Here is a 22,022-nt window from a genome sequence, read left to right on the forward strand (position 1 = left end):
CCTTCCATGACCTTCTGCAAGATACCTTCAGACCACTGGATGTGTGTTTGCTCATTTTCTCATGGTGTGTTGTGCATGTCAAATATGGACAGAGACAGTATGTAATACAATCAAACACATACACAGATACATACATAGTCACATGCCCTTACTATCTTATATCCTATAGATATTGCAGTTTTGGTTTCCATGCCATAATAATGAGTAGAATTGTTTGTGATGTTTGCCCTTAGCCTACTAATGTCCTATGACCCTATGAATACTGCATATGTCGATGTTGCTGTCATCCGCATGTGCTGTGCAGAGGTGTGGATGTGCAGCAGCCCTACAATGCTGAATCCCAATCTGTGACTTGAGGTAATGTATTGATGTCCACTGCTGCCATTTGATTACATGTTCCATACATAACATCTGAAGTAATATGCCTCCTGAGAAGTGTTGAGATGGGATGATACTATGTATATTGTTTCTTTACTAAGGCATGTGTTTTTGTAGGGGAGTATACCAACATTCTAGCCAGTTGTCATTCAACCATCACAGTGACAGTTGCATTATGACGCAGGTGTGCATGTGTATACCTATCATCATTAAATGCTCTGTGAGATACATCAGTATAATGTCATACTGATTACATGGGCACAGACATCTTGTCTCATCCACTTGTAATGCTGTTATATACACTAACATATAAGTAGTTTGGATTCAACAGCATCCTTTGTGAATTAATTGTATGCACAATTGTGATGTATTCATCGGGATTATTGAGGTGGTCCCCAGCAGCTTTGTGTGACTGACAGCATTTGTGTAAGTAACTGTTCTGCATGAGCCCCATTCACCTCACATGTAATGTGTCCATATATGGTATCAGGGCACTCACATGCAGCTTTCCCGTGAAAAACATATACATATATATATATATATATATATATATATATATATATATATATATATAACTATATACATATGATGTGCAATTTATGTAATTATGAGACATATCTAGAATTGTATGATTGTGGAAGACTTCCACTGTGTGGCAGTGGTACAGCACAATGCTTCAGAGATCATCCACATGCAGCTAACAACAGGCAAAACTGCTATTCAAATAATAGCTTGCTACAAATCACCCACCATGTCCCAGGACCCCCACTCTGCATTCCTGGAAACACTGGGAAATATAAAGGTCCTACCAAACACCCTGATATTGGGTGATTTCAATTACCCAAACATTAACTGGGAGAACTACTCAAGTAGTAACTCCCTTGCCCAACATTTCGTAGAATTTATAAACTCAAATGCCCTGGATCAACGGGTCAACACCCCCACCAGAGGTGACAACATATTGGACCTGGTCATCACCAACCCCTCGCTGGTTAGATCTGAACATAAAGTAATCACTCTGGATATCCTCATTCCGCCACCACCCCTGGTCAAAGAAACCACCATGAAAAACATTTCAAAAGCAAACTTCATTTTACTTAAGACCGAGGTGGGAAGTTTCAAAGCCTCCATGCTAAAGGATAACACTGTCCAAGCTGCAAAATCCTTTACTAATGCACTCTACGGGCACCTACAAGAATGCGTGGATCATGCTATCCCAAACAAAACCAAGACTCACTCCTCCAAGAAAAGGAAACCAGTCTGGTGGACCCCTGCCATAAACAAGCTATACAATAGAAGGAGGAAACTAGTACAGAAAAGAGTAAAATCCCAAGAAGGGAAGACATCCCTATCAGCATCAGCAAGAAACTATGTTCCCTCATAAAATCATCCAAGGCTAGCTTTGAAAAAAAATTGCCATGGACTCCAAAGATAACCACAAGGCATTCTTTAGCTATGTCAAGAATCTAAGTGGCAATTCTCAGATCTGCTCAGAGTTAGTGCAGAATGGCACAAACTACACTGAACTGACCGATATAGCCACCATCCTGGCAGACAAGTTCAGTGCAAACTTCACCCCCCTCTCACCCCCAAAAGGGCCCATAACTATACCAGAAAAATGTAGTGCCCCTGCAATCACAGACACTCAGGTTAAAACAGTCCTCTCCAAAACCCAAAACACAGCATCAATGGGATCGGACTGTGTCCCATGCTGCATCCTACACAAGCTCAAAGATGAACTAAACCCTCACCTAAACACACTGTTTAAACTCAGCCTCTCAGCAGGCTACATGCCTGCAGAGTGGTGCACAGCAATGGTTATTCCACTCCACAAAGGTGGAGCCACAACGGACCCCGGGAACTATCGCCCTATAAGCCTGACTAGCTTGGTCTGCAAAGCTATGGAGCACATCATCATGGATCTCATTAAAAGAGACATTGGAAACCTCCAAACACTGGACCCTACCCAGTTCGGCTTTGTTAAGGGCAGATCATGCCTCCTAAACCTGGTGGACTTCTTTGAGACAGTTACCAAGGCTATAGATGAGGGAAAGGTGGTCCACACAGCTTACCTAGACCTTGCAAAGGCCTTTGACACCATTCCCCACTCAGGTATTATAGACAAGCTCACCAGCCTGAACATAAACCCCTACATCACGAGATGGGTTGCCAACTGGCTCACTGACAGAACCCACATGGTAAGAGTTGCGGGAGCTAGGTCTGACTGTAAACCGGTTACAAGTGGTGTTTCCCAGGGTTCAGTCCTAGGACCCCTCCTGTTCAGCATATACTTCTCAGAGGTACAGGCAAGCACAGGAGGACTATGGATGACCAAGTTCGCAGACGACTGCAAACTAGGGGCTATAATTGACTCTCAGGCTGACACAGATATCCTCCAAAAGGGTCTCACTGAGACAGATACATGGTGTCAAAACCATGGCCTCAAGCTAAATGCCAAAAAGTGCATAGTCATCCCCTTTGCAAAAAACAAAATACCCACAAACTACCACATAGGTGGTAGCCCCCTAAATACAGACAATGTAATAAGGGATCTGGGGACCCAAGTAGATAGTAACCTCTCCTTTGATAATCACATTGCCAAAGTGGTTAGAAAATCCTTCTATGTCGCCCACCTAATCACAAAAGGGTTTGCATCCAGATTGAAAGAGGTCATTGGGCCCCTCTATGCATCACTCATCAGGCCCATCATAGAGTACAATTCCCCATTTGGGATGTACCTTACAAGACACCTGCAATAACTGGAAAGACCACAGCAGTTCCTCACCAACAGAATCACTGGCCTCAAGCAGATGCCCTATGCAGCTCAACTGAAGAAACTCCAGCTGTACTCGATTGCATACCACCTACTCAGAGGTGATCTCTGCCTGACATACAAGGCCATATCCAACCCAGAATTGATGGACATGCTCCACCTAAAGAAAACCATATCCCCTCGAGCCATACGCTCCAGGGATCTAAACCTCACCACAACAATAAATAGGACATGCTGGAGGGATAGATTCCTGTCCCAGAGACTTCCCATGCTCTGGAAAAAGATTCCAATCTACGTTAGGCAGAGCTCCTCACTAACCCTCTTCAAGAGAAACCTTGATGACTGGATGGGAAACAGAAAGTTTACTCCAGGGATCACTTCAATGGCTCTGTTGGACAGAGGCACAGGGAACTAATCTAAGGGGGTGGCGAAAGCCAACACATTCTGGCTAGGCTTATAAATGCCTTCGGGCAGATAGCCTAGTACCTACCTATGAACCTATGTGATGCATACCAAGGTTTTATTTGGAGTTGTTTTTACAGATCATTTTGCAAATATGTAAAAAATAATAAGGGGAATACATGAATAAGCACAGAGCTGTTTGAGGATGGCACCACACATACTCCACCATAAATATAGGTAATCTGCTGGCTAACAGATTTGGATCAAACTTCACCCCCCCCCCCCCAATTCACACTGGACATCACCCAAAGCATACATGCAAACATTACTAAGCTTATTTTCTCAAGAGAGTAGCTCATCTGTGTGCTCTCTAAGGCTAAAAACATGGCATCACTGGGCCCTGACAGCATCCAAGATTACCCTTTTAATAACTAGCAATCTGACCTAGCAGACACAGTTCGATCCCTACTTAACCACAGCCTCCACACAGGCTGTGTTCTGGCAGAAGAGTGCACAGCAACAGTCATCCATCTGAACAGGCTGAGACCATCAACAGACCCAGGGAATTATAGACCCATAAGCCTGACTTGCCTCATCTGCAAGGCAATCAAAGGAATTATCATGGACCTTATCAAAAGGATACACGTAATCTCTCGATTGAATACTCAACTCATTTCTGATACCTTTAGGATACATCATGTCTGTTTGACATCTTCAAGAAGGTCACCAAGGGCATGGATGAGGGAAAGACTGTGCATCCCCCCTAACTAGACCCAGCTAAGGCATTTGACACAAATCCACACTCAAATTTTACAAATAAACGGTCTCAACTGGCCATAAACACATACATTACCAGGCACGTAAACAAATGGATCACTGACAGGACTTGTAGTGTCGAAGTATATGAATTCACCACTATCAAGAGGTTAGTGGCCAGGTCTATACCACAGGGTTCTGTACTGCACCCCTTCCTGTTCAGCATTTACTTCCCGGAAGTCAAGACAAACATAGTCAGCCTTTGTTTTACCAACCTTGTGAATGACTGAAAAATATGGACAATCACTGAATCCACAAACACAATTGATATACTACAGAAACTATTAATGCACAAAAATGATTTGTGACAGAGCCATGGAAACACACTACATAAACACAAAATCATAATTATTCCCTTTTGAAAAGAAAATACCCAGACTAATTACAATTTAGACAGCAGACCTCTATGAGTAGACCCAGTGTTATGTGCTCTGGGTACTCAGTTACATAGTAATTGGAATGTTGATCACTATATGTCCACAGTGGTGACAAATCCCTTGTATGTGGCACAACTCAGAAGTATGGGCAGACCATCCACATCAAAGGACATTATAATGCCATTGTACTCATCACACCAATAATTGAGTTTAATGCACCCTTTTGCATGTATCTCACCCCACATCTGTAACAGCTGGAGCACCCCCACAGAGTTTGCACAATGAAGAGTGTGGTGTAGCGGTTAGCACTGTTGCCTCACAGCAAGAGGTTCTCCGGTTCAATTCTTGGCTGGTGTGCCTTCTGTGCAATGTCTGCATGTCCTCCCTGTGCTCGTGTGGGTTTCCTCCTGTTACTCTGGTTTCCTCCCATGTTACAAAGACATGCACACTCTGGAGCATTTCTCCCCAGGACTCCACTAAAAATTGGCTCGTTCCAAGTTGGACTTTCCCAGTAAACAAATGTTAAATAAAATAAAATAAATGGTGTAAACGACAAGTCATATGCAGAAAGATTTAAAGCCCTGTAACTGTATTATGTCTTCAACAGACTACTAAGGGTCATTCTGTGTCTGGCCTACATGGCATCCTACAATCTGTCTTTGATGGCAATGTTAGAAATTAATGCAAAATGCACAAAGGTCACTCATTTCAAAGACATTAACATAGCCTCTGACATAATAAATCATGTTGGAGAGATAGATACATCTCTCAGACACTACCCCTTTTCTGGAACATGCTTGTCATTCACATAAAGCAAAGGCCTTTACTCACCCTCTTCAAGTGCAACATATGTAAATGGATGGTTAATCATGGTTGTACTCTTAACGTCATGCCGATGTCCCTCATGGATAGCGGTAGTTGGTGTTATACAACATAGTATAGTCACATCCCTGTGTGAACACTGTTCACATCACTACTGAAAATTCTGTAAGTCAGGTGAAATATGGCTAGGCTTTTATGCAATCTTGAGATTTTAGCCTAGTACTGTCCTATGCACTTATAAACCTATGAAGTCCAGTTGTATCCTGGGTGCAGCTATAGTGTCTACAGCATCATGGATGTACAAGTACATCACATCAGTATTACCACTTGATAGTTTGCATGATCCATATGCATCCATATCAGGGTTTCATGGTAGTGTAAAATTTTCCATGGCAATGTCAGGCTGTCAGTGCTCCATGTATTTTTGCATTGTGAACAATATCACAGTGGCAACTTCCTTGCTCATTGAAGCTAGACTTTGCAGTGCTGGAGTTTCTGTGCACATGAGCAGAACTAATGCATTGCCTTGAGTCTCATATATTGCTGTACCATTCATTATGATGGATCAATTCTGAATTCACACATCAATTGCAGATGTTGTAAGCAATATCCATTGCTATTGCATGTGTCAGATGCATGTAATACACAGCTGTGTGTAGGGAATCCACTTACACTAGTGCATGTTTTTAATGGTTGCTATCCATATGGCTGATACATATGTCATCCAGGGGTGCTTGACAAGTGTATCACTATTGGTACAGTGAGCTCCCACACATCTTGTCAGCCACACATAAGTATTCTTTGTGATGCATAACCATTAGGAGTTGACAGTGCAGACTTCCCTTCAAGGTGTTTTACAATATGCATATGTGATATGTCTTTCTGTGATGCACCCAGTAAATACACAGCTCATTGAGAACATTGATGGCATGGGTTACATTCTTGAAGGTGTGCATTTTGACTTATGTGTCATGCAAACTACAGGTGTAATACTGTCCCTGTTGTCACCTCCAAAAAGTTGTCATTTTTGAGGAATGTGTGTTGAATTCCCCTTATAGATTACTGAGAAATCAATACAGTTGTACAAGTTGCTGTAGAACATGTATAATACCTTACAATCGTAAACTTTATGTCAATGTCACAGATTAATGGTGGTATTAATTTACAATTGTCCACGATTGTTGTTGCTTCTGTCTAGTGTCGTCCATGGGCCTATTGCTATGCATCCATGATTAGTTGAGATCTATGCTTAACATTTCATTCATATTCAAGCAGCTCATTTTGTACACCTTCACATTATGCACATATCCCTGCGGTATATACTATCCTTGCTAAGTGTCTTCTTCAAGATCATATAAGGATATGTATATCATAGCCAGTCATCAACACTGATAGGTTACCTTGTGTGACAGTCACTTAACATATACTATAATGTGTGATGACATGAATAAAATACTCCCACAGGAGGTGCAAACAGCAGTATGTATGTAGCTATGTACATATGTGCTTAATGTTATGCTACTGACTTGTGGAGTGTATGTACATTGACATAGCCTGATGTGGCGTACATTACCTCTTTCCTTCCTCTTTCTTAATTCCTCACATTCATGACTGTGGCCTTTTCCAATATGCACACTTTTCCAAACTAGTGTATTTCTAATGCAATCTATGTTCCATTGATAATCGCCACAGAACCTTTATTACAGTATGCCATAAGCATGTTGTAGTACACATTGCACTGAGTATGCTTTTCTGTAATGTGTGACTACTGCTGTCATCGCAGCAGTTTTAGCCCTGGTGATCATTGCGGCTGTCTGTGCAATTTTGCAGAACAAGTTTACTCATAGGTAAACTTCTCTGCTTTTTCTATATGCATTCATGCTGCTTTACATGGTTTCCTGGACAGTAATGTTGCTGGCCACAAAACCTCTCTTGTATCTGTGTAAACTCGATGCGTGGCATGCATATGAAATTAGCGCTGCTGCTTATCATGCAAAAATGTAGACTCCATGTAGGCTTTGCACTAAGCCTAAGCAGAGTTTATTGAATGCCCGGGATATTGTAGATTTATTGGAACTGTAATCTGAAACAATTTTCCTTGTACACCACACTGCCCAGCTTTTTCTTTAATTCAAATCTCAGTAATATTTCTACTAATTCTCTGCTATATTTGAAATTATTTCACTTTAATGTGTTATAGAATGGCTTGTATGGATTCATACATAATTACAGACTATTTTTCAAATGCAAGTCTATGAACCTATTGTTATGCATGATTGTTTAAAAGCTAATTAATGAATGTTTTTACTGGTTTACAGGTGCATGTCATCTATTTATGATATTCAAGATTGGACAAAGTTCGATGAAGTGGTTCAGAAAATTAAAGAACAAATTACAAAAGATAAAGTTGAATGGGATGAAATTATAGCTCAGCTGAGAGGCAGAGTTAACGAAGATACATTTTCATTGACAGATATATGGGCAATATTTGTTGCCTATTTTATGACACATCAGGTAAACATTCAATGGCTAATTTAATATGTTTTTTTAGTTGTTTAGTCTAGTGCTTTTTACCTTTGCTGAAATTGCTAATTTAATGGAAAGTTTAATGTCCATCTGGCATGAAGAAATGGTTGTTGAAAGTAATGCACAACTTGAGAGACCTGTTAAGATACAAATAGTTCTAATACACATGCAAATACTGAATCAAACATGGGTAAAAATCTGCTTGTACATGTACAATTCCCAAGAAAGAGGTTTCAGTTTTAACTGTAAAACAAATTACATGCAATGATATGTAAATCGTTTATGTAATTAAATTACATCTTATTTCACATACATTAAAATAAATATGGTGATAGCATGTTATTTTAGCATCTGCATGAAAAGTATTATCACTAGTTATCCTTTCTGTTACCCTGCTCTGTAGATGTGCTGTGGATTTACATAATATGGCTAAGTTATTTTATCTGAAAGTTTTGATATTGCCAGTGTTTTTGTACTGTGTATGGAATGAATGAGTAAAATACATAAATGTCCTGTAAATCAAATGCTGCTAAATCTTTTAAAAAGTATTATCCCCAAAGATTAAAATCCTAATTTTAAGATATCCTATTTATTTACTATGAAGTTTTCTTTTTCATACTTTTCTACATTACTGTACTTGAACAGGTGAAGCTGTTGATGGGTAAAGACTATTAGTCAGCTCTTTTACATCTTGTTTGAGCACCTTACACAGGCTGCTCTCATGTCTTTCTCCTCTCTGCAGAGCTTATTTCCCCTAGGATAACTAAGACAAAAGACTGCGGTTTCTTACACTTCTCTCTTTGGCCTAAAATCACTGTTGGTTTCTGAACTCACCCAGCACCTTATTGGGTGGTCTCCTCTCCATTTGCCTTTGCTACCTTCAGGCTCCCTTCGACTTCCTTCCCTACTCCCAGTTCCCACCTACCCCCACTTATACTACATTTAAACTTGCTAAATTCTATCCACCAACACATTAACCAGTTACAAGCACACCACTCATCACTCCTGCTTCCTGCATACACAACTAAATTCTGCATTATTTCTTTTCTTTCTCCTCCGACTTCTTACCAATCACTTCCTGCCTTCCTTTTACACGCTTCCTGCCTTCCACTACTATTTACACAACTCTACCTGCCTTCTCCCAACCAATCACCACTCATAATTTCCTAAACTGTAACACCTTACTTCTCCCCTAACACAAAACAAACAAATTTCTTGGCATACTTCAACTCTACCTCTCCCTTTTATTACATCTGAACTACGTATCATCCTTTTTCTTTGCTTCATTCACAAAAACACATACAAACGTGTTTTGATACAAACTCCTTAATATACCCATACAGGACTATCATACATATTGTCACCTGTTACCCCCTTACAATCACCTGAATACCCCACAATTATCTAACTTCCTTTTCACTTATCTACCCTACCTCTCTCCCTAGCACATTCGGAGCAAACACATCTTACCCATTCTCACAGAACCTTTGCTCCAAACCCTCACTCACCATAAAGCATCTTACAAACCAAAAAAGTACAATCATAATTCATCACAAAACCTGTATAAATCCTCACCGCTCACAAAACCTTTCCTATTTCCTTAACACTTTTCATAGCACACACATCCATCCACTTATCTATTTCATCCACAATGCTCACTCTTCATCTCTTAATACTACTTCCCCTGATCCTACTCCCAAACTTAACTTCATTCCATACATATCTTCATTCTTGCTATATCCCACCCCAAACCACTATATCACAAACCAATACATAACATTTTACACCAGGCAGTCTCCCCTAACCTATGCGGTATCACACATTTTGGTCTCTATAAATACATCTGTCTGAAAACCGATGCCTTGCTAACAAAACTTGACTCAAACACATGTCTTCAAATGTCTCCCATCCAACAAACACTTTACATCAAAAGTAAAACTAAATGTTGATGTCCACACAAACGTTGGTTCTCCACACACACACACACACACACACACACACACACACACACACACACACACACACACACACACACACACCTGATGTGCACCATAAAAATACATACATTTCCATTCTCTGTCCAAAAGGCACAAGCAGGCTTACTATTCCTCAATGTGAACCTTAGAAGCATATACAGTTAAATACCATATATACACAAACAGAGATTGTCCTATATTCCCCAGAAACATGGCTAAAACCAGATATTAAAAAAAACAAATTCTCCCACCAAACTACAGCATGCTAAAAATGTATAGAAAGAAGATAAAAATGTTATGGAGGTAGTAGCCATTTTTTATGGAAATACCATTGAAATGACTGCCCACTCCAACCCCATTCCCTAATTTAACAATGCAGAAGTGCTTATCTTTCAGTTAAAGCTAAACAGTAAAAGCAGCATTTGCATAACAGTCCTATACATGTTATCCGGTAACAATATTAACACTGCTGAAGAAATCCTATCCTGCATGTCTACCAACAAAAGCCATGAAACAATCATACTGGGAGACCTCAACATTGACTGGTAACTGATATACTCAGACACCCCCACCTACACAATAAAGCTTTATATACATTTCACTCAGATTATCACTGTCCTAACTTGGAGTAACACAATTACATGTAGAGAATCTACACAGGATTGGATTTTCATCTTATCTCCAAACGAAATAACTACCAGTGGTTGCCTATCTGGCACCATCGGTGACCATCTTACTTCCTTTACCATAAAGCAGCAAAACAATGTCTTCAGACAACTACAAAACAAACAGTCGTTCAAACTCTGCAAATTCCAACCTCCAGTTATGTAACTGGGATATTCTAAAAAATTGCCTATAGAAGAAGCCGTCTCAGAATTTAACAAAATATTTATACATGTACTAAATGAACTGCCTGCCATTAGAACAAAAAGCAAGAAATCTGACTCAGCACCATGTTTAACAAAAGAAACCAAACAACGTACAGTTCATCAGGGACAAAGCTTGTAAACAATTATCACAAAACAAATCTCAAAGCAACTGACAAAACTTCAGACATCTCAGAAACTGAACCAAATCCTAGAATAAAGCAGAAAAAAACTTTATACTAACCTCCATGAAAAACACCAACAGAATCTAAAGCTCTTCTGGATATCACTGAAAACTCTTCTCCACCCTAGACGCACAACCACACTAACACTATCAACTAATAATAACACGAGCAACATTATATAGCAGACACTAATGTACCGAGCTCTAAACATTCTGTGCTGTTTGATGGACAAGTTTCTTAGATATGTTCAGAAAAAATTCACTTGCTTGAGTACACTGAGTATGCCTAACTACACCCTTGCATCCAGTTCATCCAGACAGTTTTATTTCTTTTCAAAGATAATTCCTACTGTAGTGTTCCACCAGTGACTCAAATAAATGACCTCACAACATCCTTCTTGTAAGCTGTCCCTACCTCAATAATCAAAACAAACAAACAATTAAACAAAAAAATCTGCAAAATCTAAAACCCACAAGTCTAGTTTCAGGTAGCCTCCTTTGTGAATGTATCAACACAGCAGCAGACCCACTAGCCTATCCAGCTTCTATAGTTGTTCATCTTTTACAGAGTCATGACCCAACCATATGGAAAAAGTCTTATATCATACCCCTTCCCAAACGCAAAGTTCAACAGAATTGTCTAACTATACACCTATCACAATGCTATTTTAATTATCCAAATTCCTAGAGAAATATATTCACACACAGCTCCTTGAACATCTCAATGCCAACCAATTCCTCTCACAAACCAAATATGGCTTTTGGCCATGTCATAGCACTGCAACTGCCCTTCTACTTTTCACCAAAACAATCAGACATCACAGAAATGCAAGTCACTTGTTCTCTTACATCTTCTGTGTCCTATCCAAAGCATCTGACACTGTCTCTCATCTTAAACTGCTAACTAAACTTTAATCATTATACCTCTTAATCTATGCTATCCTATTAATATGGCATCCCTAACAACGGACAACAGACTGAAATGGTAACAGACCTTCTCAACCTTTCTTCCAGTTCCTGTAGGTGTCCTTCAAGGCTTGATTCTTGGTCCCCTTCTTTTTAATATATTTATAAAACATCTCTATGCAGCTAAGGAATAAGCTACCCACAATGCAGTGCACCAATGACTGCACACACACCTGCAATGCAAAAAGTCTTTCAAAACTCCAATCTTCTAAACATCTTTTTCCTCTGTTGAATCCCAGTTAACCAATGCAAGCCTGCTCTTAAACCCTACGGAAACAAATTAATGTTATTCAAACCCAAACAATTCTCTTCCCTGAAACACTTTTTTGATGTTACATTTGCAAATAACACTGCAATACAAAAGGTAACCCACACAAAATTTCTTGGAATAACTCTAGATGGAAATCTGACATTTGATCAGCACATGAAGAGCCAAATTCCTAAAAGCTGCCATGAGGTGTACACCTCACTGTAATTTTTTTAATTCATTGTAATCCTATTGCAATGTTTTTCCAGGAAGACATGTAGCACCTGGGTGGGCTGTCTCAATGGTCATGCTACATGCTAATGAGGTAATACATGGAGAGACATATGTTAATCATTAAAGCAGTTTTAGTAGCACAACAGGAAGTATACTTGCCTTTGGTGCAGAAGGCTGTGGATTCTACTCCCACACCAGGTAGATGGAGTGTTGTTATTGTAGTGCCCCCTTTAATGGGGTATGAAGCTGTTGCACTCTTGATTGTGTCCCCCTGTGGATGACATGCCCAGCAACTATGAACCTATTGCTGGTTTGAGAGTCATTCCCTATTGCAATATTAGCAGCTTACCATTTTTAATATAACATGGTCAGTTTATTCTTCAAGGGCAGCAGGCACTAAATTTATATATGAAACACTGACATGTAAAGTTGTTTGCCAGCAACAACCACTTCATTAGTTATAGATCTCTTTAATGTGGAATTATTCAGATGACTTTTACTTCTGCAGAGATTGTGTATATTGACCGATATTAGTGGTCTGTAATGAAAAAAAATTGAGTGACCTTTTGTGGTTGCAATGTTCTGTAATGGATAGTTTTGTCATTGTTGGTTCATACATTTTGTTTCATTGCTTACTGGAGACAAGTTCAAACCTACAAATTTAAAACACACTCTAACAAGTAGTCCTGTATTATACAAGGGATATAATTTAATAAAATCAGGATGGTGCATCAAAGAACACATGCATGTACGCTTATTCCAAAAATGTATGCAAGGGACCTATGGTTTGAAAGTAGCCCAAAGATAAACTTAACCTGCCACTGACCATATGCATTTTCTTTGAATGTGGGTTTCAATGCCATTACAATGAAAGTGAGTTTCAAGGGCAGAGAAGCTTACTCTTCATTCTAAGTCTGTTTTCATTGTGGGACAGTATTGTTTTGTTTAGCAAATGGCTATCAGTGTTTGTGCTATAATATCTGAAATAAAAGTTTTAAATATCTCTAATCACTGTAGAAGTGAAGAAGAAAATAGAATGTACACTGACAGGTTTTAACAGTGTTTCTGGTAACTGGGGAGATATAGCCAAGTAATGCGACACTGGAATGGCTGTAGGGGGGTGCAGCCAGGTTAGGGTTGCTGTGTGTAGGGGGGAGCCTTACCCTGCCTACAGTCCCATTTGACCATGATCCAGCTCTGATGCTAATTGGTCATATGCTCTGCCTTGGGACTGCCTGCTGCAAGGAATTTACACAGACAAGTGATTTAAAGAACTGCTCAGCTGTGTGAAGTAGTGCAGCTGCTCTTGGCTTCTGGCAGTAATTAACACAGACAACCAAAAGGCCATGTTCATCCATCGTAGAACAGGTAATTGCTGGAGAGTTTTATGGTAAGGTAGGGTTGGTGGTGTGTGTAGATGAGTGTTTTTAAGGAGCTGCATGTGTGACTGTATGTTTGAGTGTGTGTGTCTACCTGGGAGGTAAATGTAGGGGAGTTAGTGAGGGGGTAAGTTAGGAAGGTGTAGGTATGTGTGTGTCTGTGAGTGTGATAAGGTGAGGAGGGGGTTGTTTTGTGTGTGTGTGTGTGTGTGTGTGTGTGTGTGTGTGTGTGTGTGTGTGTGTGTGTGTGTATGTGAGTGTCTATGCAGTCTATGCAGGTAGGTTGGTGGTTGTTTTTTGTGTGTGTGTGTGTGTGTGTGTGTGTGTGTGTGTGTGTGTGTGTTCATGTCTGTGCAGGTGGGTTGGGGGCTGCCATACTTCCACACACCCCCTAGACTAATGATCAGAGCCTGCAATATTGGGTTGGGGAAAGAGTAGCCACCAGTGATACCTTTTTAAACTTATCACAGAGCAGCACTTAAACCACCAGGCTACCTATTTAAACCTGTGTCTGAGTAGCACTAAAACAGAACAAGGATCGGGGGGGGGGTGAGGCGACCCACTAGCCACCAAGGATAAATCTTAATTAACTTGCCTTAGCAGCACACAGGGTTGGTGGTAACATTAGACACGAGGGAAAACTCTTTTACATATTCTGCATTACCAACACATAAACATAATGCGGATGGGGGAACCACTACACCCCACAGATAGCTTGCAAAATGTGAATTTGGGTGGGATATCAAACACCAGGCATTCCAACTCTGTACCTGCCTGCTGACAATATTAGTCCTGTGCACTACGGATGCCATATTAAAAATAAATAAGTAATGAAAAAATTCATGAAGTACAAAGGGAGTTTGAGCCCTGCACCATTGGCACATAAAATCTCAACATTAGCCCACTGTGTTAACGTATAAGCTAGTACTGAAAGAATTTTTGAACATATATTTAGGATCTCTTGCACTATACAATGCCTGCAACTATTTGTGACTTACAGTGGAGGGGACCTTGTAGTGCAAGACATCAGGACAAAAGTCAAACATAATGATGGGATAAAATTCTGAAGCTGTTATCCATAACCTCTAGAACTTCCTTCATAAACACTCGTTATCTCTCCTATATTCATCAGTGCACTGACATACACCATAACCCAGGACCAGTCCTATTTCCTAACCCCTCAGACCCTGTTTTCAAAGCCTATATAAAAAAATCAACAATTTCCTTTCCTGGATAAGCCATCACACAACTGACATTCCAGCAGCGGCAGATACCTAGCTTAAACCAAATATTAATGATGCAGAAATTCTCCCACCAGGCCATGGTATAATAGGATGCAATAGGATACAAAAAAAAAGTGGAGTAGCCTTACTGTTCCCCAGTACCTGTAGTGTAATCACCTACTTAAATACCATTCCAAAATTCAGAGCAGTTGAAATTCTTATCACCTTCCTAAAAGTTAACAACACTAAAAGCTTATGCATTGCAGTGTTATATATCCCACCACGACAAAACATTCCCATCCTTGAATAAATATTATCCTGTATCTCTCACACACTATAAATACCAAAACAACCATTTAGGTAATGTTAACATTGACTGACAGAACATTTCCTCCAATTTTCCAACTACTAGCATGAAAAAGGTATCACTGGTGGTTAGTCTTTCCCCAACCCAATATTGCAAGCTCTGATCATTAGTCTAGGGGTGTGTGGAAGTATGGCAGCCCCCAACCCACCTGCACAGACATGAACACATGTTAGGTTTGACATGACTTATTAACTCTCCCACCTGATTAAAACTGCCCTAATATCCTTCCTGAGTACTGTAAATAAAGCTAGAGACACAGATAAACTAATCTCCTCTGTATTTCTGAACATCTTTAAGGCTATTGGCATGGTATCATATAACAAACTTCCTCATCAACTTTCTACTCTCACTTTTTCACTTTTATGATTTTTATTTTTGGCAAAGTAATATCAACACATGCTCTTACTTGAGACTGAACACAAGTCTTCATGCATGCATACCACATGCTCTACCAATGTCTCTAAATCAGAGAAGAAAATATACCAAAACAGCCATCCAAGAAGCAGTACACACATGTGCAAAGTTAATATGCAAAACTGTCAGAAGAAATGTAGTTCTCAAATACAATGGATTTAAAGGTAGTAGAAAACACAGTAAGAAAACATAGAAAACAAAGACATTGAAATAAAGCAAGCAGGAAAAAAAAAGAAAAAAACAGAACAGCAGGAAAATAATGTACCAAACTGACTAAAAGGCAATAAGGCATTTTTTTTACTTTAGACTGAGTAAGCTGAAACAGAAGATAAAGTAGAAGAAACATTTATATACCCATAAGGGAAAAAGAGATACGGAATGGAAGCTATTAGAGATATTTTAAATGAAACTAATGTATTTAATACTAGTGAGCAATTGTTAATTTGTACATTACTAGATATCATTTTATCCAATAATGTCTTTATGTTCAGTGATAATATGTATTTGCAAAAATGGGGTGTCGCTATGGGCACCCCGTGTGCTAATACTTATGTGAACCTTGTAATATATTTTTGGGAAAAAGCATTTTTATTTAATAGTAATTACTATTCACATGTGCTTCTATATAGATTGTTTGTGGATGACATCCTATTGATATGGGATGGTGATATTATTACTTTGCTTGACTTTGTTAGATATTTAGAATCCACAACAGATTTTTTGAAATTTACTATGCTGCATTCAGCTATGAAGATAGATTTTTTGGATATAGTCATTCTAAAAGATGTACAAGGTTTTTTGTCCACTGGTCTATACCAAAAGCCATGTTGGAAAAATGCTTTACTACATTTCAGAAGTATGCATCCTAGATTTGTTTTTCCTAATATTATCAAGAGTCAATTTTACAGGCTTAAGAGAATTTGTAAAGATACTACAGAGTTAAATGAACAGATGGACTATATGGAAAGTCTATTTTTGGAAAGGGGATATAATAGACCCTTGCTTGATAGAATGCAATAAACTGTCTTCATAGATATTAACAAGATGGAGGTGAAGGCACAAAGGACTGGAAGCTATCATAACAGATATAATAGGAATACCAACATAGTTTTCACTACCAGATATACGAATGATGATCAAAGCATAGTCAATATAATTAAAAGGAATTGGCATGTTCTTACAGTGGATTCTACTACATTGGACATTGTAGGGGAATTCCCTAGATTTAGCTATAGTAATAGTAAGAACCTTAAGAGACTTTTATGTATAGATCATAATGTTGATGTTAAGAAAAAAGAATGTAAGAAAGAGCTAGATTTTGGGACGTTCTCTTGTGGTCGATGCAATATGTGTAAAGAAATAACAGATATACAATTGTTTTGTCATCCTGCTCTAGATTATAAGTTTTTACCTAAATTTTATGCTACATGTAATGATAGTAAATTGATATATCTTGCAACATGTACTTCTTGTCCTTGTTTTTATGTGGGCATGACATCAAGGAGACTGAAAGATAGGATATATAATCATGTGTATGATATAAAATGATCTAATCAACAAAATGCACTTGCAAAACATATAGCTATAGAGAGAGATCATCATTTTAGTTTTAGAGTATTACAACTGGTAACTGAAAATAAAAGGGGAAGTGATAAAAAGAACTATCTTGAACTGACAGAGTTACGTTGGATATTTAAATTGCGTGCACATGTGCATCTGGGTTTAAATAATTTTGTGAGTATTAAACCAGTATTAGAAGCACGAGCACATAAATGAATGTAACTGAGAGGAGTATAAAAATATATACATTCATATACATTTCCCCTTATGGAAGAAGAAAACAGTTTATAATCTATGATTCACATTTTATATATATATATATATATATATATATATATATATATATATATATATACCTAGCAAGGCTTCATCATGTTTTCTCTATGTTCATGATTTATCTGTAATATACTTGATATAATATAGTCTATATCTATAGATTTAGAGTCATTAAATAGTGTTTTAATATGTGTTGTGGTGTAACAGATTGTCCTGCCATAAGCATATATTTTAAATAGATAAATAATTAATTAACCATTATATTAAACTGAATTATAAGGTTTAATTGAATGATTGTTTTTAACGGTCCTTAATGTGTATGTGATAAAAGTATATAAGATGATGAGATGTATTGTTTTTGTAAGATCTGATGAAGCATGCTTGTTGGCACGCAAAAGCGCTCATCTTTGTATTTAGAATAATAAATCTATTTTATGATTATCGTGGTGGTCCTGTCCTGTCTGCTATACATTGTAGTAGAAAACATAGTAAGAAAACACAGAAAATAAAGACATTGAAATAAAGCAAGCAGGAAAAAAAGAAAAAACAGAACAACAGGAAAATAATGTACCAAACTGACTAAAAGGCAATAAGGCATTTTTTTTTTACTATAGACTGAGTAAGCTGAAACAGAAGATAAAGTAGAAGAAACATTTATAGACCCATAAGGAAAAAAAAGATGAAGGAAGATACATTTAAAGTAATCAAATGTAGAGTGACTGGAGAGAAAAGAAGAAAATGCAAGGCTTCAGAAAATACTCTCATGCAGTATTTGTGAATGAATTAAAACTTTATTTTCATTTCCCAGCCAGTAGTTGGGCCCACACCTTTCACAGATGTGGGAATGATCATGACATAACCCAAAAAATAAACAGTAGAATGCAGGCCAGCTTGATAGGATTCACTTTGAAGTTCCTTAGGAACTCAGAAAAGAAACAGTAAATTTAAATGTTTTACAAATCATAATAATGAAACAGTTTATAGTAAATGGAGTAGTACAGCTGGTATTTATATTCACCAGAAGCTAAGCAAGAGAGAGGCTGGAAACAAATAGCCCATCAATTTGACATAACTCGCACAGACTCTTCACTACAAAGGAAAGACATTTAGACTGCTTAAACTAACTAAATGATTAATCAAATATGTGCAAAGTTTTGTAGTTTGTTTCAGCTGGATAGCAGACCAACTCTTTAGAAATTTTTGTTTCAGTTCTTAGCAAATGGAATTTCACTGATTTAAAATCTCCTTATGCAACTATCCATTTTGTTTTTGACAGAGGAAATGTCTGGTGAGATTTATGTGCATGCAGTGCAAAGCAAGCCTAGACCACTAACAAATTCAGGTGATGGGTTTGTTAAAACATCCTTTATAATGTAGTAGGGAGACAGGTTACACAGAAAACAAACTCATTCTGAGCAACTGTGGAACCACTGGGATGTTGAGCAAGATGAATGCAAGCAATAGGGTATGGGGCAAAGCACGTAAGCAAATAGCGACGACTGCTGTGAAGGAACCATATATGCATGCATGCTGGTACACATCTGACTGCAATGCATCATCTGTATAGAATAGGTGGTGTTAGATCTGCAGCATTAAAAAATTATGAAGGAAAACAAAATGACCTTGGCACAATGAAGTATGCATCTAAAGATGTAGAAAGACTCAGATAAAATATGCCAGTGCTGGCAAAATATGCCATTATACCATGAGTGGTGGAATGATGGAATTAGTGCAGATAACCATACAAATGACACTGTGAACTGCACATACACAGCAAATTGTTACACACAGGCTATCAGCAAATCATTTCTTATTAGTTGCATTTACATGCATGCAGCTATCATCCTTTTCAACATTATCAGTAATAACTTATACAGGAAATGTTAAGCAGCCAACATTAGATACCACATACATAGTCAATCCATATCTGTCAGTTGTAATAATAAGTTATCAGTGTAAACCTTATAGTGATAGCATAAGAGAGTGATGAAGCTAACAGAAAATATAGTATATAGAGTCTGACTCATGCTGCCACTTTTTGTGGATCACATGTAAAGTATGCAAGTTTGTGTGCAGAATGTAGTTGTACCAGTTATATGCTGAAATCTATACAGACATCTAAGATATCTTCTATTTGCACAGGCTGAGTTGCTCCATAACACATTAGTTGCATTAAGTGATTCTGAAAATTGAATTAAAATGTGTTATTAAATAAGAATGTGGGAACTCAGAAAAAAAGAAATGCACTTGAAACTGAACAACTTCCTTGTAGTACAAGCATTATGGATTAATTTTTAAAGAGGTAGGACACTCCTGTACCTGTACTGTTTGTAGCTTACCTGTTATTGTGTGGCATTTCTTCTGTCATCAATGCAAGTAACAATGACTACTGAACTTGATACTTTTCCGCATGAGCTGCCATTCTATACACAGGGGCAGGTGACCATGTTCTGCACTGGCTGCAGCATGGAAGCTATTGTACTATATGTATCATTGCATCCTGTGTGACTCTGCCATGTTTGTAGTGTCAAGTTATATAGGTCTGCACAAGATATTGTTATGTTTCTTGAGTTAGTCTGTACAAGTCACTGAATCTATGGTGGAGGTGCTGACCATATCTGCCATTCTCTTGGTCACTGCTATCATGTTAATCCTTGATAGAGGCTGTTGATGTGCTGTTGGCTAGGGTAGGACTAGTTTTCTTGGCACAGCCCAGACAGCCTCTTTCCTGACACTCATGTTGTGCAGCATAGTACATGCCACAAACATCTTGCTAACCATGTCAGGCTCATACTGCATCACCCCCTCCTGAAGTGCCAAGGCATCTGCAGCATTTAATGAAATACTCATATAGCTCCTTCCCTAAGCCACAGGTCTGGCTAGCTGTGCTATTATAATGATGTTTGGGTAAGGTATACAGATACCACACTGAGATCATCAGCTATTCTTCAACAAGAATATAATGAAGCACCTGCTCTATATGAAATTTTTATGGGGGGGGGGGTATTACATTAGGGATTATGAGCAAAGAGACCTGATTATACTTGTCTGTAGTACATGGATGTTTACTTGCTTCATGTACTAATAGTGACAAAGAGAAAATGTAGCAGAGGTAAGTATTTTACAGCCTTAAAAGCTTTAAAAGCTTTTGTACACTTAGTACTATCACACAAGTCTTTAGCAATACATGGAGCTTTAACTGCCACATATAAAACAAGACAGACAGAAAACATAAACTGGATGATTTTGAAGTGATCTTCAGCTTTGAAAACTGTAAAACAGTACTGCTTCCCAATCATCAGCAAGAAGGATAGTGCATCTGATTCTGTAACAGCTTTAAAAGCTGTAGTACACTTTCTGCTGTCACACACAGAAAGGGAAGCATGGCCCCTGACATGTACAACTGCTTTTATTTGAACCTCCTGCTGCTGTTTTGTGTTGGCCATTGTTATACTGTACAGTATGACTAGAGTATACCAGCAGTGAAAGGTGTTTAGCAAACTGTTCCTGCAACTGTCGGGGCTTAGAGAACCAAATATGATCATTCACGTGTTGTACCTGCACATCAGTGAACTTGTTTAGTATCTTCAAGGCAGATGACAGAGACAGGTCCAGTATATCCACGTGCTAAACAGTAGAATGTCCCTGCAGCCAAAGTAGTTAAGACACCATGTACCTTAGTGTTTAAGTATACGAGTCAGACATGCATTTCTTGAGGTGTCATATCTGGCCAAAACATGTGGCAGATGTTCTTCAGTGACTCATGGTCCACTTGGAAGCAATGATTATTCTGCTGGTCTTCTGCTGTCTTCTTCCAGAATTCGGATCCTAATAATGGTGCAACATGTACAACATATCATATACACATGGGGTGATTTATACATTACTACACACTGCTATTCATGTACTTACCAACTAAATGCCTGTCTGGAAAAGCACCTTGCTTAAAGTGGCTGTAGAGGTTGGATGTACCATGTTTAAGCATCTTGCATGCTACCAGAATACTGAACAAGCACAGTCACTATGAGGCCATCTGCACTGCAGATTACTTGGCAGTTCAAGAACTTTAGCCTTTTTTATTTATTCAGCTGACCCTATATGGACGAGCCGGTGGGTGCCTTTTGTGCAACACGAGTGCAATCAGCAGCACAAAGGGCTGAAGAGAAGAGGGCTATATTACTTAAGTCATTAGTGGTGGTGTCTGTTTGATATTGGGGCCAGCAGACTCAGATAACA

General features: G+C 38.6%; 1 protein-coding gene across 1 annotated transcript in view; it reads left to right on the forward strand.

Annotated features, from left to right (window-relative positions):
- LOC122792873 (cytosolic phospholipase A2 beta-like) overlaps positions 1-8,106 on the forward strand; it is a 204,272-nt gene extending 196,166 nt beyond the window's left edge. Inside the window, exon 3 of the mRNA XM_044060431.1 lies at positions 7,887-8,106. Coding sequence (XP_043916366.1) covers positions 7,887-8,106 — 220 coding nt within the window. The remainder of the gene's footprint in view (positions 1-7,886) is intronic.
- The last annotated feature ends 13,916 nt before the right edge of the window (positions 8,107-22,022 follow it).

The sequence above is a fragment of the Protopterus annectens genome, chromosome 2.part0 (genome assembly GCF_019279795.1).
Source record: "Protopterus annectens isolate FY-2018-M chromosome 2.part0, PAN1.0, whole genome shotgun sequence".
NCBI classification, from domain to species: domain Eukaryota; kingdom Metazoa; phylum Chordata; order Ceratodontiformes; family Protopteridae; genus Protopterus; species Protopterus annectens.